Source organism: Vombatus ursinus, unplaced genomic scaffold (assembly GCF_900497805.2).
Source record: "Vombatus ursinus unplaced genomic scaffold, bare-nosed wombat genome assembly UNPS02014172.1, whole genome shotgun sequence".
Taxonomy (NCBI): domain Eukaryota; kingdom Metazoa; phylum Chordata; class Mammalia; order Diprotodontia; family Vombatidae; genus Vombatus; species Vombatus ursinus.
The window spans coordinates 2486392-2504246 of NW_020953950.1; the positions used below are offsets into that span (position 1 = coordinate 2486392).

The 17855-nt window shown below is 39.1% G+C and overlaps 1 protein-coding gene across 2 annotated transcripts in view; it reads right to left on the reverse strand.

Moving 5' to 3' along the window:
- Positions 1 to 17855, reverse strand: part of PRDM2 (PR/SET domain 2) — a 195575-nt gene that overhangs the window by 114777 nt on the left and 62943 nt on the right. For both annotated transcript variants that reach the window (XM_027859786.1, XM_027859787.1), the window contains exon 6: positions 8118 to 8244. In XM_027859786.1, the coding sequence (XP_027715587.1) occupies positions 8118 to 8244 (127 nt within the window). The remainder of the gene's footprint in view (positions 1 to 8117; positions 8245 to 17855) is intronic.

The following is a 17855-nucleotide window of genomic DNA, read 5'->3' on the forward strand; positions in this document are numbered from 1 at the left end:
AATTTCATGCTTGTAACAATTATAATATATCTGCATCAGTTGCTAGAGCCAATACCAAGTAGGCTTGGGGGACTGTGGCCTCCAAGGGTGGGGTTTCTTGTGGTGCCAGAGTGGCTAGCCTGGTCACTACATAGGCTCCTTCTAGCCCCATCTCCTGGCATTTGGCCAATCTGCCATTCTGCATGGGCCATGTAGCCTGAAATAGTCAGGAAAAGTCAGCAGGAGCCAGCTCCACTACAGCTCAGCTGTTCTCTCCATCTATTAAATGTGTTATTTAACTTTAAATAGAACTACTCTTGCCACCTTCATCACTGCTGTTTGTAGCAGAGGGAAAACTGACTTCTTTACCCTGAATAGATAAGGTAAATGGGGGGGGGGGGGCGTGGGATTGGTTGTAAATACAGTAGGAGATGGAGAAGAAAAATGATAAGACATAGCAAGTCACGCAGAGAAAGAAATTAAAATGACAGGCAATTAAAATCTTCAATGGGTGACAGGATTCTCATATGAAATTATTTCTAATCCAGTATAACAGGAAAATCTAGCTTAACAACTTAAATTATCTCAATCAAGATCAAAAGATTTAAAAATGAAAGGGACCTAGGAATAATCTAATCCAACTCCCAAATTTTATAGATAAAGAAATCAAGGTGAATTGACTTGCCAACCATCACACAACTAGTGAGGAACAGAAAATTAGAATACAGAATCACAAATTCTTGATCATAGCACAATTTCAAATTAATACAAGAAACTTTTGTGGGTGAAAGATGACAAGTCTCCCCTCAAGGTTCTAAATCTAAAACTTCATTATCAAAAGGGGATTAATACAACTAAGAGTTCTTTCAACACATTTTCTGTAGGGCACAATCTGTCCAATGCAAAGTTAATAACTTACAGTTACATAGTACTTTAAGGTTTGCAAAGTGCTTCCCTCAAAAAAATCCTGGGAGGTAGATTGTGCAAGTATCATTATCCTCATTTTACAAGTGAGGAGACTGAGGCTCTGAGATTAAGTGACATAGCTGACTGATGAGAAAAGCTTTGAACACTGGCATTCTAACTCCAAATCCATCACTTTTTCCCCATACATAATGCTAAAATGCCTCCCTAGGGGCAGCTAGGTGGCACAGTAGAGCACTGGCCCTGGAGTCAGAAGGACCTGAGTTCAAACAAGACCTCAGACACTTGATACTTACTAGTTGTGTGACCCTGGGCAAGTCACTTAACCCCAGTTGCCTAGCCAAAAACAATAAAATGCCTCCCTAGGAAGAAAAACAATTCAAAAAAACAAAGTCATTTTTATAGTCACATGTAGGTTTTTGCCCACTGCTAAGCATTAAGACATTAAAAGTAGCAGGAAATAGATTTCATTCTATATGGCATCAGGCTCCAACCTACAGAGCAAATGATAGCTTCCAAGGAGGTGCTGGATAGTGGCTCTAGTTACTATCTTTTTAGAACTCAAGTACTAGTTCTCAAATAAATATTTCTTTTTCTTAAAAACAATGAAACATACAAGTGGTCTTAAGAAGATATTTTAAAGACCAAAAAGCTAGACATAAAAGCCAATAGTCTGTTAAAGTCAAAAGCACATCTAAATTGACTTCTCGATAGACAGACAGATGCACATGTGTGTATACATATATGTATATATGTACATATACATGTGTGTATATACCTATACATATATAGGTGTGTGTTATATGAATTAACTGGACTCAATCAAAAATTCCTTAATTATGCAAATAACTTAACATAAGGGTGAAGCATCTCTGACCTATCTATGGGCAAGAACCTGAACAGTCAAATGTCACTCCAAACACAGTTGCAGGTATGAAAGAAATGTCTTGGTTCTCTGACTTTAAAAGTGGTTACCCATTCATCCCTCAGTGCAGTGCAATCTTCTGCTTCAAACCTTTACTAAAGGTCCTTACACTTGCTGAATTCTTACCAATCCTTTTAAGCCCAATTCCAATACCACTTCCAAAAAGAACCCCCTGGTCTGCCCTGTCAGTAAAGACTTTGTTCCACATAGGAAATGTAGCACTTTGCAAATTTCTAGTGAACTTTAGTACTATTTTCTATACAAATAATTGTGTACAAGTCACTTCCTTCACTCTAGTATACAAAGTATACTTATAGTAGACTAAGTTCCAAGAGGTCAAGACTGTAGGACAAATTCCTTTATTAAGGGGATTTGTTCTGTGAAGTTTGGATTCAGTCAAAGGGCCGCACTTGAGGACTGAGACAGCCACACTTGCTACAGGTTATCCAAATTTAATCTCCCCAAATGCCCAGAATAGTACTAAGCACACAAAACTTGTGTGTTTATTAAAATTACTGCATTCAACAGACATTTATTAAGGGTCTATTTTATAGACAAAGTAAATACAAATACTTTGTAAATAAAAGGGGGGGCAGGGGCGCTGGGAGAGGAAAGGAAAAGAGTGTCTTAATAACTGTTGTTGAATTGTTCCCTACACTTAGAATAACCTCTCCTCTACTTAATAAAATCCTACACATCCTTCAAAAATCAAAATCAAAATCCATCTCCTACATGAAGCTTTCCCTGAACACTCAGGCCCAAAGTAATCTCTCCCTCCCTCCTCTTTAAGTTGATAAATGTCATGCTCATACCACATTTATCCACTTACTTCCAGGTATTGTTAATTATCTTTTCACACTTAAGACTTAACTCCCTAATTAAAAGGCAGGAACCATGTTTTCTACATTTTTTTTATACTGTTAACATCACATTCTGATAGCCTGGAGAATCAGGTGTTTCCCCCGAAGTTTTCTACTTATGTGACAAAGCTTTTTTAAAAAAATGTTAATGGATTTTTTCTAAAATACATTACATACTTTCCTTCCTTCTTAGACTATGAACAGTATTTAATTTTTCCTGGATGGCCCTGGGTCATCATTCTGAAGAAAATCACTGATTACAAGCCATCCTCAGGACATCTATGGAGGCAATGATGATGGTGACTACTCACATCTCCTGAGTCCTTTCAACTTGACTCAGTGTTCTCTTCACAATTCTGGAATCATTGGTCTATCTGTCGGCTGAGGTCCAGTTAGGAGGGACTGAGAAGACTTGCCCATGTCCTAGAGCTAGCAAGTGGCAGCCCAGGGTCACAGAGCTAATCTAAGTGTCGGAGGCTGGATTTGAAATCAAGTCTTCCTGATTCCAGGCACAGAGCTCTATCCTCTGAGCCACCTAGTTGTCTCCTCCATGCTATCACTCACCAAAAAAAGCAAGCTATTGTCCTATATATTATAATATGCTGGACAACTACATTTTTTGAATTCTAGATTTGGAGGAATGTATGCCTATCTCTTCCCTGTCAGCTGCCACTTAATACTAGACTGATGTCACTATAATAATATCTGATCATTTGGAATACCTTCCTTTGGCAATCTATGCCCATTATATATATATTCCTAATGACATGATTCATCACTCAAATTACCAAAGATCTAATAGATTTAGAGCACAAGCCTATGAAGTTCCCCTGTGAGTAAAGTACAAAAATTTTAGGACATAGACTTTGTTAACACTATTTTTGCTTGTTAGGAAGTCTTTTTTTTTTTTTTGTGCTTATTTCCTGTTTCTCAGCCTGTGTTCTAGCTAAGTAAGGTTAGGAGCTAACTGATGTTGGGCTGAATGAAATGTTACTGTAAGCAATATTTTGTAACCCCCATACAACTGAATGGCTTCCAGAGAGAATATATTAGGATCACTTCATTCTGTATCTACTGGCCTGCTAGATTTGAACTCCACAGAACAAGATGCCCCTCCCAGAATTAGTTCACCCCTTCTCAACTCACCACCACTCTGTTAACTCAAGCTGTATTTGACACCACCCTCCCTCAGACTCCTCTCCTCTCTGACTGGAGGGCACAACATCAAACTCCTCCCAAAACCTTCCTTTACAGAGGGCAGAAACTGGACTCTGGGCTCACTCGGCTTTGCACCTGCTGCTCTGCCTGGCTTCGGCTCCACAGAACAAGATGCCTCCGTGCCGGAAGCCTCCTGGTGTCCCTTTTGAATTTTAAGCTTTCTGAGGGCAGGGGCTGTCTATTCGTTGTATCCTCAGAGTCTGGCGCAGGGCCTGGCACTCAGTAGGTGCTAAACAAATGTGGACTGGACTGGATCACCAGATCACAGATCCACAGCTAGAAGGAATCTCAAAGGCAATCTAGTCATCGCCCTTACTTCAAAGACGAAGAAAATGGGACCCGGGGGAGTTTAACGTGCTCAAGTTCACACAAGGAGGTGTTCTAAGGAGGACACCAAACAGTTCTTCAGAGGTCTGCATCGCTGTTTTGTTCCTGGACAATCAAGCTAAGATGAACATCACCATCAACTATTCAATAGACCACAGTCCTCCTGCATTTCAAACCAAAGTTAATGGAATTAATTTGCAAATTGAGAGGATGGAACCTCCACCACTCAATAAATCCACCATAATCAGTCCAATTTAAGGGACTCCTTTACATTTAATTATATTTTAAATACCATCATCCAAAAGATAAGATCAAAGTTAGGCTACCTTCAAAGTTAAGACTCCAAAGAACATCTGATATATACTTATACCATCTCTTTAGATCAAAGCAAAATTGTGCTCTTCACATTCAATGGTCAGAAGAATGAAGCATGAATTGTCCACTTTGGATTTGCATCACTCAGAATATCCACTCTATTCTAGCCTACAAGAGGCTGATGAATTCTGAAAGGTATCACATTCAGTGCACAGCTGTGCATACAGTAGCTGCTACAAAAAGAAACCTTAACAAGCGGCATGTGTGAATATATATGTATTGTATATGCACATATTTTGTCATGTGTCACACACAAATGTCATCTATGTACACATACATACACATACATCTATCACTTTAAGTTTACATCACCCTGAGTCTTGCAATAACCTTAAGAGTAAACAATACAAATATTAACTTCAGTTTACAGCTGGAGTGAGCCCCAGAGAAGTTTCATTACTGGACTACAGACACAGGTCTACTAAATGTCAAAGGTAGGTCTTCTTGACTCCTAGTCCAGCACTACACTCACTATGCCATGCTGTCTCAAAGACTAAGAGTTAGATTAATTTTCACTGTCCACCATAGAACTTCAATGTTGTCCTTAACTGTCCAGCAGGATACTAGGGCTTAACCAACATGGGCAATCTGCCAGATGCCTTGCTACAGCAGGCATACTACTTCTCTCCCTCTTGTCACCTTTTCCTGTGGGAACAATAATCAATACTACCTCTGTTACTGGAAAGAGCACAACAATTTACTGCTCTATGGGATCTACACAGGAAGCCTCTAACTGCCTAGACTAAAATTCCTTTGCCATACTGCCCTAGTAGAATGTAGGTTCCTGAATGGAAGGACTGTTTCACTTCTGCATTTTTATTCTCAAAGCCCAACACAGTGCCAGGTATACAGTAAGTGCTTAATAGAGGACTACTGACCGATTACCCAGGAGTGAAATTTAAGCTGTTTCATTTACCTGGCATCACTGTGGGACAGGCTTTACCCTAAATGTCTTAAGTTTACACACAAATTCTATGTAAGATTTCATGTGGTCACATGTATTTTTTATCTGCATCTAAATCTTTGATATTTAAAAAATAATTTCCACATAAATACTTAATTCAAAGAAGGTTAGGAATCACCACATGTCAAACTTCTGATTTTAAATGACAGGCAGGACTTTTTATTCGTTTGGACCTAATCAGATTACCTATCTTGGGAATGAATTTCAAGTAAGTCCTTCAGCCAAGATAGAGTACTCACTGGCTGTATGATGAACTTGCTGCAGTTACTATAATACTCATTATCAAACAATGGGATATCCAGCAATGTGTTAACTAAATCCAAAGTTGTCCCATAATCTCCACAGCTGTAAAAAAACGCAAAACAGATGACCAAACAAACTCTACCATAGTTTTCCTACATGTAACTACAGTCTTAAATAATAGCAGTAACAAAATACAATATACAAACTATAAGACCTCATTCTTCATGGCAAATGTTTCCAATTCAATTTATTAACAACAAAATGAAGTAACTCAGAGTAATACAAAAGATGAAAAAGGACATATGAGTGGAAAGGCCTCAAGGAAACTTGTATGAACCAATGTGGATTTTGCTCTTAGTGACTGAAGATAGACACCTAGACAGCAATGTACTTAGCAAAACTAGAAACAGTGCTATCTAGGTAATGGCCATTTCATATACGAATAAGGTAAACTTAAATCACCGTGAATTCATAAAAAAGTAAGCATTACTTCAGGAAATGCAAAACAAACCCCAATACTTTAAAAGAATAAGAATTTGGGCAATATTTTTGTCATTGATTAACAAGTCCTTCCTATTAAAAAAACAAAATATGTAAAATTACTCCCAGAGATCATATCCCTGATTTTAATGAATGACATACATATCAAATTTTATTGGGCAAAAAATGATACTTAGAAACGAGCTGGCCTTTTCATTTTCTTTTGGTTAAAACATCTGTACCTTCTTTACCCTATGGGGAAAAATGGCAAAAAATTATGCAATTAAAAATTAAGATGGACTAGTAGTTGAAAATATTTAATGTGCACTCAATATGACATACCCAAAAAATTCATATTTAGGGATCTTATGCCTGAGATGTTATTACTACAGGCTATAATTACTGACTTATAGCTGAAGCTTGCCAACAAATGAGAAAATCCATTTTTATACAAAATGGTCAAGCTTATATGACACAGGAATCATGTATGTATGTGTGTATGTATATTCCAAACTCTGTGAAGGTTCTCCAAATTCACATTAATACTCCAAATAAAAGCTTCAGCAATGTCTCAAGTGGGTCATCATATGAAACATCCAATGGAAAAATTGTCCAAAGCAGAAACTGAAGGGGGGGGTTTGGAAGGGGAAATAGAGAGAGGGGAAAGAGGGCACCCCATAACCTTAAACTCCTATTTCAAAATATCATGCCCAATAATTCTATTCTGTAACATTTTAAAGAAAACCATGAAGGAAATTTCCACCGTCAGTGATATTAAGTGACATTGTTTTTGTTTTCCAAGAATATTACTGCTGGAGTGAGGTCCTCAAAGCCTACCTTAGAGCTTGTTACTAATTTTATATATATTTTTCTCTCTACCCCCCTGAAAGCAAATAAATAAATACAGACTCAACCACACGTACACTGGAAAAGCACTGCTACAACTACCAAGTTCATTTTTTAAAACTACAATTAATGGAACTCTTTAAAAAGGTTCAATTTTTCATAGCTTTAACACTATTTACAAAAAATTAAATCATAAGTTGGGTTTTACCAACAGTAGAATTATGTTTGACACTCTCAGCTGGCTTGTTGCCTTTCACCTTAAGCCAAAAAGGAACTCCTTGAGAATCTTGCACTGAAGCAATACTTCTAAAACCATTAAAATCTGCGAAACTGAAAATGTCGCTCTTTACCACATTTTATTTCGTGTGTGTTGATAATGTGAACTCTAAAAATACACTTTAAAAACATTCTTTTCCCTTCAAAGTTCAAACTATCTTTTTAAATGGGATGGCAACGTAATCAACCCACGGCCTGTTGTCTTCTCACCAAGCAGCAGCTGATTCTTCCACCACCTATTTTCGGAATAACAAGTTAGAAAAGTCACAGGACGAGTGCAGGATCCCAGCCGACTCGGAGAGGCGAGCGTCCGGGCGGCGCTGGCTCGGCCGCCTATGATTCAGCAGAGGCGCCGCGGTCCCTTTAAGTCAGAAGTGCCGAGCCCGGCCGCCGAGCGGGCGGACCGACGAGCCCGCAAAGGTCACCCAGCCTAGGGAGGGCGGCCGGGCCGCGGGGGCCCCGCCGGCTCCGGGGAAAAGTTTCTAAGTCGGGCGACCCCCCCTCCCGCCCAGTGCGGGCCGGCCCGCGGTCTGCGGCCGTTCCCCGGGGCCGGGGCCGGCGGGACAAGGCTCGGGACTTGGATCGGGACGAGGCCCCGGGGGGTGAGGGGAGGAGGCCCCGAGAGGAGGAGGAGGAGGAGGAGGAGGAGGAGGAGGAGGAGGAGGAGGCGGCTGCGGCGGCGGCGGCGGGCGGCCCCTACCTTTCTTGGCTTTCGGCGAGCTCCGCTTGCTCCGGGTATTGGCTCTCTCTTCCTCTATAGCAGCTGCTATCTCCGGGTTGTCTTCCCCATTGTACCACACTAGCAGCTCCTCGCCCGGCTCAATTGGCTGCAGGGAGAACAGAGAGCCAGGCCACGCCAATCAGGACGAGGGTTGTTAGCGAGGGGGAGTGGGCCAGCCCGGGCTCCGGGCCAGAGGGCGTGGAGCTGGCGCTGGCGATTACAAACAGCTGGACGCGGCTCTCGCCGCAGACTTCCCAACTCACTCACTCACTCACTCACTGACTAACCAAACAGGAAGAACCCTTTAACCCACGGCGGCGGCAGCGGCGGCGGCGGCGGCGGCGCGGCTGCCGAGCCCGGGCGGCTAGAGCGGCCGCGCCTCCGCCCCTGTCGCTCCGAGCAGCGCGCCCCTCTGCGGGAAGGAGGACCGACGCCCGGGGCTCTGCTCCAAGAGCGAGGCCCGCCCCTCGGAGGACGGACGAGGTCCGCGGGCCTTGCCTACCTGGGCCCCACCCCGCCGGGGACGAGGGAGATCCAGCCCTTTAGAAAACGCACTGAAACTCATGGATCCAAGTCCATGGCAAAAGAGAAAACGGACAAAGTATAGCAGGCGACTATTTGCCATTGAGAGAGGTAACTCTGCTCAACCGAGACCGGGATCTCACTCACGGAGAAACCAGACCTATCTTTTTTTTATTTTTTGTTATTTATAGTAGGTATTGGGTGCTGTTTGGAGCTGGGAAGCTGTTAATTACTGAAGGGCTGTCAGATTTCAAAATGGCTCAACATTTCTTCCCATATTTTATTGTAAAGTCCAATTGATTAAAAATGGGGTTTAACCTGACAGACCACAAAGGAGGCTGAAAATTAAATAAACTTAAAAGGCAACAATTCATTGCTTATTTTATATACATATATGGACACATATGACTTAAAAGCAATAATATGCTTAAAAATAAAAATTATCATACTACAAAATGATATTTACTATTCAAAAAAGTCCAAAAAGCAAACTTAGGAAATTCAGCTTAATAATACTGCATATTTTAAAAAGAGATTAAAAGGAAGAGAGCACAGATGAAGCACAGAAGCATGTTTAAGAGAAATGCCAATTAATTATAATGACAAAAGTATATGTGCCATTCCATTTATAAATGCACTACTATTTATAACACACAGCCATATTAAAAAGAGACAGAGACATCACAAGTACTTAAGTTATAGTTTTATTAATATGGCATTTTAATACTGCTAGTGAAACACTCAGTAACAGGATAATTAGTTTCATGTTTTGTTCCTTTTTACCATATCAAAATTATAACTTAATTCAAGGTGGAAAATGTAAATAGCCAGCCTGTACCTATTAAAATAGTAATTACACATACACATTTTAATATTTAAAAGTCAGCATAAAAAGTATGAGAGGAAAATTTTGAACTTTGAAAAAAATATCACATACAAACTCATTACATGAAGAATCTGATCCTTTAAAGAAGAAAAAGAAATATCGGTTTTGACTAAAATTCCCTTATTCTCTACTGCTTCCCCCTCACAAAAAAAACAAAAAACAAAAAACAAAAAACCACCTGACCCCAAAAGATAGGTAAAACCAAAAAAATTTTATTTCGAAGTTTTTGGACCAATGTAAAATTTCTGCTGTGTGGTAATATATTGATCTGTTTTTTCTTGTTTGGAACCAATTAAATTTAGACCAAGAAAGAAAGTTGGTATTTAAAAAGTTACTTTTTAACATTCCCATAACTAATACATTCCAGACACAAGCACTTCTTAGCCATAAACTAACCTGTTCCATGGCAATGTAACTTCAAAATATTTGTCTTCTTGTTTGTTGGCATGTTTAAGGAATACTGTACAATAATTGGGGATATGGGGGAAAAAAACTCTAAAAAATATATACAAGGTGAAATAAACATCTGCATGGCCTAGGTGAAAAATGGGAAGTAAAGAAGGTTAAGGAAGTTGTTTTCCTTTCTCAACTCAAAAACAATCTCCGATTATCAGAGGTGGCACAAATGGCAAGCAACTTCTATATCCCTAGGATCCTATTCCAAAAGAAGATAAACTACTTGAGGGTTGAGATTATCTGCTTTTGTCTTTAGATTCCCAGCACCTAGCATTTAGGGAGCACCTAAGAAATGCTTATGGGCTGAATACTGAATAGAGTGATAATGGGACAAACACATGTGGAATCACTTGGAAGCCTTTATACCAGGAGGCAGCCTGGTATAAAGAAAGAAGTCTGAATTTGGGAGCCAAGAAACTTGGGTTCAAATCGATGGGGGTCACTAGCTGGTGACCATAAGCAAATGCCTGAATCCTTTAGGGCTTTAACTTTCTTACCAATAGATTACTAGGTCACAAAATCTGAGCTGGAGGGAACCTAAAAAGGTCATCGCTTCCAACCTGTGCCAAAATAAGAATTCATTCAAAACCATAAGTGACATACCCAACCTTGGTGCTTGAAGACCCTTCAGTGAGGGAAGCCCACTTCAGGCCAACTTAGTCCATTCCACTTTGACAAAAGTCTAAGTGTTAGGAATGTTTTTTTCCTTCTGTCAAGCCTAGGTCTGGCTCTCTGCAGCTTTTGGAACAAATGTAAATCCCTCTTCTATATTACAGCACCTCAAAAACTGAAGGCAGCCACCATCCCCTACCCTCCCAACCCTGCCAATTTCCTCTTCTCCACATTCAACATTTCCACTTACTTCCCCTGATCCTGCTATGGCATTATATTAAGGCTCTTCACCAACGGAAATGCCCTCCTCTGGAAATTATTCATTTTATCATCATCCTCCCTGAAATGTAATACCCAGAAATGAATGAAATACTTCAGAAGTGGTCTGATCACTGCAGAATTACCATTTCCCTCATTCTAGACACAATGCATCTCTTAATGTAGCCTAGTATGACTTGGTTTTATTGCTTAGGCTACCATATCACACTTTTGACTCATACTGACATTATAGGTGAATAAAACTCCCATATTTTGCATATGAACTATGGTCCTTCAGTGTCATGCAGTAGTAAGAGCAACAGATTTCTACTTAGAGGACCTTAGCTGGACCTAGGTTCAAATCTCACTTCTTTCACTTACTGCCTCAAATTTCTTTGGGCCTGTTTACTCACCTATAAAATGAAGGGACTGGGCCAGACAACCTTCATGATCTCTTTTAATACATATAGCATTTATATAGTTTACAATGCTCTATCAATTTTATCTCATTTAATAACCCTACATGGAAGGTGCTATCATCATCCCCATCTTACAGATGAGGAAACTGAGGTAGATGGGTTAACTGAGTTGCCCAAGCTTACTGACAGCTATTAAGTATCTGAGACTCTATGGAACATCTTCCTGACTCAAGGTCCTGTGCTCTATCCAGAGGTATCAAACTCAATGTCTGCAGAACTCCCCAGTGAGGTCCAATCAGACTAAAATGTAACTGGGAAATGTCTAACGAAATAACTAAAAATACAGCATGGTTAATTCGTACTTTTCCAAGTACGTCTATACACCTGAAGAGATGTCTCGATTTGTGTCTGACGCCACTGCTCAAATTCACCAAGATACCTAGCTGCTTCCAGTCTCTAAGGTTGTTATAAAAATCAAATGAAGTAACTTGTGTAAAGTGTTCTGAAGACTCTAAGACACTAGCTATTATTAGCATCTGTGCCATCCTCTTCTCTAATCCAGCCTCCACTCGTCAGTCAAACTGATCTTCCTCAGGTGCAGATCTGATCATGTCACCCATGTTCAATAAACTCCAGGGGCTCCCTATTACCTCCAGGATCAAACAGAAAATCCTGTGTTTGGCTTTTAAAGCCTTTCATGACCTCCCCCCACCCCTGCCTACCTTTCCAGTCTACATTGTTAGTGTTCCAGGACTGGTCTCCTTGCTGTTCCTTACAAAAACCACTCGATCTCTAGACTCTGGGAATTTTCACGGGCTGTGCCCCATGCCTGGCTCTTTCTCCCCTCCTCCTCATCAATTCCTCATTTCCCTGACTTAAAGTTAAACTTTGTCTAAGAAGCCTCTCCTGATCCTCCTTCACTGCATCTTCCCTCTACTGATCATTTCCAGTTTACCAAGTCTAGCCTGTGTGTACACAGTTCTTTACATGTTCTCTTCCCCATTAGACCAAGAGCTCCCTGAGAGCGGGGGCTGGTTATTGCCTTTCTTTGTATGGTCAGTGTCTGGCACGCAGCAGGTGTTATTAATCTTGCTAACATGACATTTCCCCTAACTATTGCATGTAAGGCTAGATTTCTGAACCCAAGAGTAAGATTGCCTTTATCCCTATTCAATTTCACCTTAGTAGACTCAACCCAAATTAAGACTTTTAGATCATGCCATTCAGTGTGTTAGCTGCCCACCTCACCCCCAATTCTATGTTATCTGCAAATATGGTGAATAATGAAATCTATGCCTTCACACAAATCGCTGATAAACATGTTAAAGAGCAATAAACCAGGCACAGATCCCTGAGGCCCTCCAATAGAGATCTATTTTATATCTGCTCATACCACTAGTTCTAAATCCATGGCTGTGCTGGTTTAAGGACTACTTCCCCATCCTATCCACAAGCATATGCTGTGATTTTGTCAATGGCTTTGTTAAAAATCTAAAGAAAGTTTGTATTCAACAGCCTCCTTACCCCTGAAAAAAGGGGTCCAAAAAGTAAGGCTAGCCTGGCAAAATCTGTTCCTGATGAAGACAATCTGGCCTTTGTGATCATTCCTTCCTTTTCTAGACATCTGTCAATCCCATTTATAATACATTTTACAGTTTTGCCAAGATTAAGCTCAAGGTCATTATCCTATCATTGGCAGGATCCACTCTTCTTTCTACCTATCTCAATTCTACCACCTGCCTCATTTTGGAAAAGGAGCTTCAGAAATAAAAGAAAGCAACTCGCCAGTTACATTTAATAGTACTGTACTTTGAATATCCTAGGATGAAGTTTATCTGGACCAAATGACTTATCAAGGACAGCTAGAAACTCTCATTTATTTGGGATTTCAACTACCTGTGTCATTTATGTTCTGTCCAAATTAGTATAAAGATAGATCATTCACTCTCTATGTTAAAGAACAAATAAGCAAAACAAGAATTGAGTAGTTCTGCTTTCAACACCAGTCGTCAACCTTGTTCCAGCAACCCCAGTCCTATACTTTCTTTGATTTCTCACTTAACAGATAAGGAAAGAACCTAAAAGGGAAATTGACTTGCCCAAGACCACAAAGGTAACAAACAGCATTTTCAGGGTTCAAATCCATATCCATGAGCTCCAAATCCATTAGTTTTTCCAAGGTTCTTTTCAGCTCTAATGTTTAGTGATTGTAGGTTCAACACCTACAAGTCATACATGGATAAGTCATTTAAGCTGAGTTTGGGTTTCTTCATCTGTAAAATGAAGACAATACTGCTTATATTATTTCTTTCAGAGTTATTTCAATGCAAGTACTTTGTAAATTAAAATGTTATAGAAATATTACTTATTAGTGTACTCATGGAACAAATGAAGTTTCATTTTAGGGTTCTATTCTGCTATAAACTACTAGAAACATATAAACTTTTAGAAAATGCTATACATTGTGGTTACAGTTTTGGTAACACAGAATATATAATTTCTGTACTTTGGATTGAGAGCTCTTATTTTCCAAAATACCACCCTCACACTAAAACTTTATGTAAAAAAGTTCAATAGTTGTTTTTTATCTGAAACCTCCTAATGTAAAATTTCAAGATGTATAAGGTAAAGATGTACAATGATCAACCTGATTAATTCAGGACATTATACAATTTCTTCCTATATACTAGAAAGCTACAATAGAATGAAGTGTGGATGGATTATCTAACTACTAGAGGAGTGCGTGTGCGCGCATGCGCACGCACACACACACACACACACATTTTAAGGTAGACTGGAAAATAATAACACATCTGAAAGCAGTATTAGTGTGTCTTCAATTCCTAAATCAAAGGAGTTATCTGTATCTCCTTAGCACTTAAGCAAATAATTCCTATAACAAATCTGAAAAATAGGAAAGCAGAACCATTTCTGGTCTATTTTGAGAACAAATAATAAAACAGTAACAACAAATACAATGCACACACGATGCCAAAATTTTTAAAAGGCAAAGGACCACAAAAACACCTAATGATGGCTCACGCTATTTACATTAGCTGATGTTTTCCTACCGCAACAGAGTTTCACAAATATAAGCAATACTTCTTCCATTTATCACAACTCTTTCACTCCTTTTTTTGTCCTACCTAAAAGAAAGGCAATATTATTTGCTCTCTGAAGTTCAGAGCTGTATACAACATAGCCTTCTAATATTCTCCTGGGGGATATAACACTTAAAATTTTGTAAATACTAAGATATTTCTGATAAAAAAAACTAGCCTAATAAATTCTTTGTATCTAATAAAAGTAAAAATTAGATACCTATACTATTACTAGTATGGCCTCCTTCAGTTCAAACAACTACTATATCACATCAAATAACACCACCAAGGAAAAAAGCTCATCTGAGTCAGCCTATTTACTGTATCATCTAAACCAGAGGTGTCAAACACGGGGCAAGTAGACTGCAGGTGGCCCACAGCACTCCAGAGTGCATCTGGAGCCAGATTCAAATGTAATTTGGGAAATATTTAACAAAATAAATGAAAATCTAATGAAACATAAATAAGGTCACATTTTAAAACTAAGTCAATAAATATGCAGCTTTAGACATCCTTATGCACAGATTAGTAGCCCGCTTTCTGTTTGACACCAAAGATCTAAATGGGTAGATGGAGAGTAGATGGGGGTTCATGGGAGAGAGAACTGAGCATAAAGCCAGTCTCTTTCTTCGTTCAAAGTCAGAAACTTGGCTTGTATCATGAAAAATATACCTAGAAGAAAAACATGAGATAAAAAAAGGCATGCTATATATTATATATTCAGAAGGAAGGAGGGAAGAAGGGAGAGAGGGAGAGAGAATGTGACTTATCACATTTAGCTAACAGAAGCTAGATATTATCTTACAACATTCTGGAACCTTAAAATCTTTACAATGTACTACTGGTTAACTTGTAAAGTGGTTCAAACAATTTGGATTACAGTTTGGAATTATGCAAGAAAAATCAATGACCTTTTTGACCCATAATCCCACTATGGGGCATAAACCCCAAGGAAGACAAATGAAAACAAAGGCTTTATAGAAATAATGACAGAGATAGAGAAAAATATACAGAAATACAGGTGTATGTAAATATCTTGCATATTTACATACACATGTCTTGCTACATAATTTTCCATTATATCCCTTACGCCTTAATTTTTTAAGCTATTACTTATTTTTATAGCTATTGATATAGTATGATAGGAACATACTATTTTTTGAATTCTTGGCTGTAACAACAAACCAGATTTCTATGAATGGGGGTTGGAGGGCAAGGAGAAGTGTTAGGAGCAGAGGTGTATAAATAGCACGACTTTGTCATAACCAAGACCTGGAAACAAAGTATGTTCTAATGAAGTGGGCAATGGCTAAACAAAACACTATGGCATAATGAATATAATGAAAAGTTGTGTACCAAAATATAACAAATGAGATATGGGAAGATTTATATAAACTGATCCAGACAGTAATAAGCAGAACCTAGAGAACAATACATACAGTGAATATAACAATGTAAATGGAAAAATACCTAAAACGAAACTGAACTCTAACTGAAAAACCAATAAAGTCCTGGAGAAAAGATAAAACATATTTAGTCCCTCCATGACAAGAAATGAAAAACTTCCAAGAGAAAATATTATATACGGAGGCAGAGACAGTAACTGTATTGGATGCTTTTGTTTTTCTGAAAAAGAGAGACAGATCTAGAAGGCACTGGAGGTGTGAAATGACCAATATGATAAGAAAAGGCATCAATAAAACATAATTTCAAAAATAAAATTAAAAACATGAAAAAACAAAATCAAAACAGGCTAAAAAATCAAGAATCAATACTGACAGGGCAGTAGGGAAATAAGCAGTCATAATATTTAGCACAGATTAGTGCCAACTTCTTGCACAATAATCTGACAATATAGAGCAAGAGTGAAAAATGGATCATACCCTTTGACACAATGATCTCATCATAGGGACTCTAGCTTAAATATAACATGAAAAAGAAAGGGCATTTTTTTGTCTGTTTATAAATAGTTACTTTGCATGAACAAAAAACTAGTAGCAACCAAAACAGTCAATTCTTGAAAATGTCTGAAGAAGGGGGCAGCTGGGTGACGCAGTGAATAGAGCACAGGCCCTGAATTCTGGAGGACCTGAGTTCAAATCCAGCTCAGACACATAACACTTACTAGCTGTGTGACCCTGGGCAAGTCACTTAACCCCACTGCCTAGCCAAAAAAAAAAAAAATTTCAAAGGGGCAGCTAAGTGGTGCAGTGGATACAGCACCAGCCCTGAAGTCAGGAGGAATGAGCTCAAATCCGGCCTCAGACCAAACACTTGACACTTACTAGCTGTGTGACCCTGGGCAAATCACTTAACCCCAACTGCCCGCTAAAAAAAAAAAGTCTGAAGAAAATAACCTGTTTGTGGATATTATAGGATATTAAAAAGCTCTCCTGTGGGGCAGAGGCAGGGGCGCTGGGATCACGAACGCCCAGTCAGTAAGGCACAGCTGTGGTAGTTTCCACCAGGCTGGAACGTCAACTTCCGCGCAGGCCTCCTCCTAAGCATTGGCACAGCCACAACATATTTACAAAAGCACTTTTCAGGTGGCAAAAAAAAGGGGGAAACAAGTGGTAGCAAACCAAATGAGAAAGGATTAACAAGCACGTGGCTTTTGACTTGAACAGAATACGACTACGCCATCAGAAGCAACAAACAATCAGGAGTCCACATACACGCAATGACTTCTATGAACTGACACAGCACAAACCAAGCAGAACCAGAACATACACAAACACAACAATAACAAAAACAACACTGAAAGGCAGTGGCATGCTGAAGAACCCTAATAACCAACTGGCCTAGAGAACTGATGATGAAACACACTTCCTCCTTTCAGTGGAGAGGTGGGACACAATGGATGTGGAATGTGGCACAGTCAGAGAAGGTTACCCTTGGCTGATATTCCCGTAATGGTTTTTGTTATAAAGAAAGGTTTCCATGGGGCAATCAAAAAGGGACTAGGGGAATGAAATAAGAGGAAAGGGCGATGGTTCAAGGAAGAAAGGACTCGTTTAAAGGAAAACACTGGTGTGAAAACAAAAGGGAACAATAAAAATGTTTTTTTAATTTTAATTATATATCTTTTAAAATGTATGGCTCTTTATACATTTGTGTTTATATCCTCTGTGAAGACAGATATTTCATTTTATTTTTTTATTTATTTTTTTCAGATATTTCATTTTAGAAAAACGTAATTCCAGAAGGTAGAGATTACGTCTTTTGCTCTGTTCAGCATTCTTTTGAAAATGTTCTATAGTCAACCATTTAATACTGAGGATGAAAAATATGAATGACAGTGATGTATAAAAAAAGAATTATCACTAAACCAGAAGGATGAAATAAAACACAAATATATGGTGTGTTATTGTGCTGTTTATTCTCTCCTTCTTAACAAGATAAAAATGACATACATTTTGGGGTTTAGGCCCAAGATTAATCCCACATTTGATTCTCTTGGAAA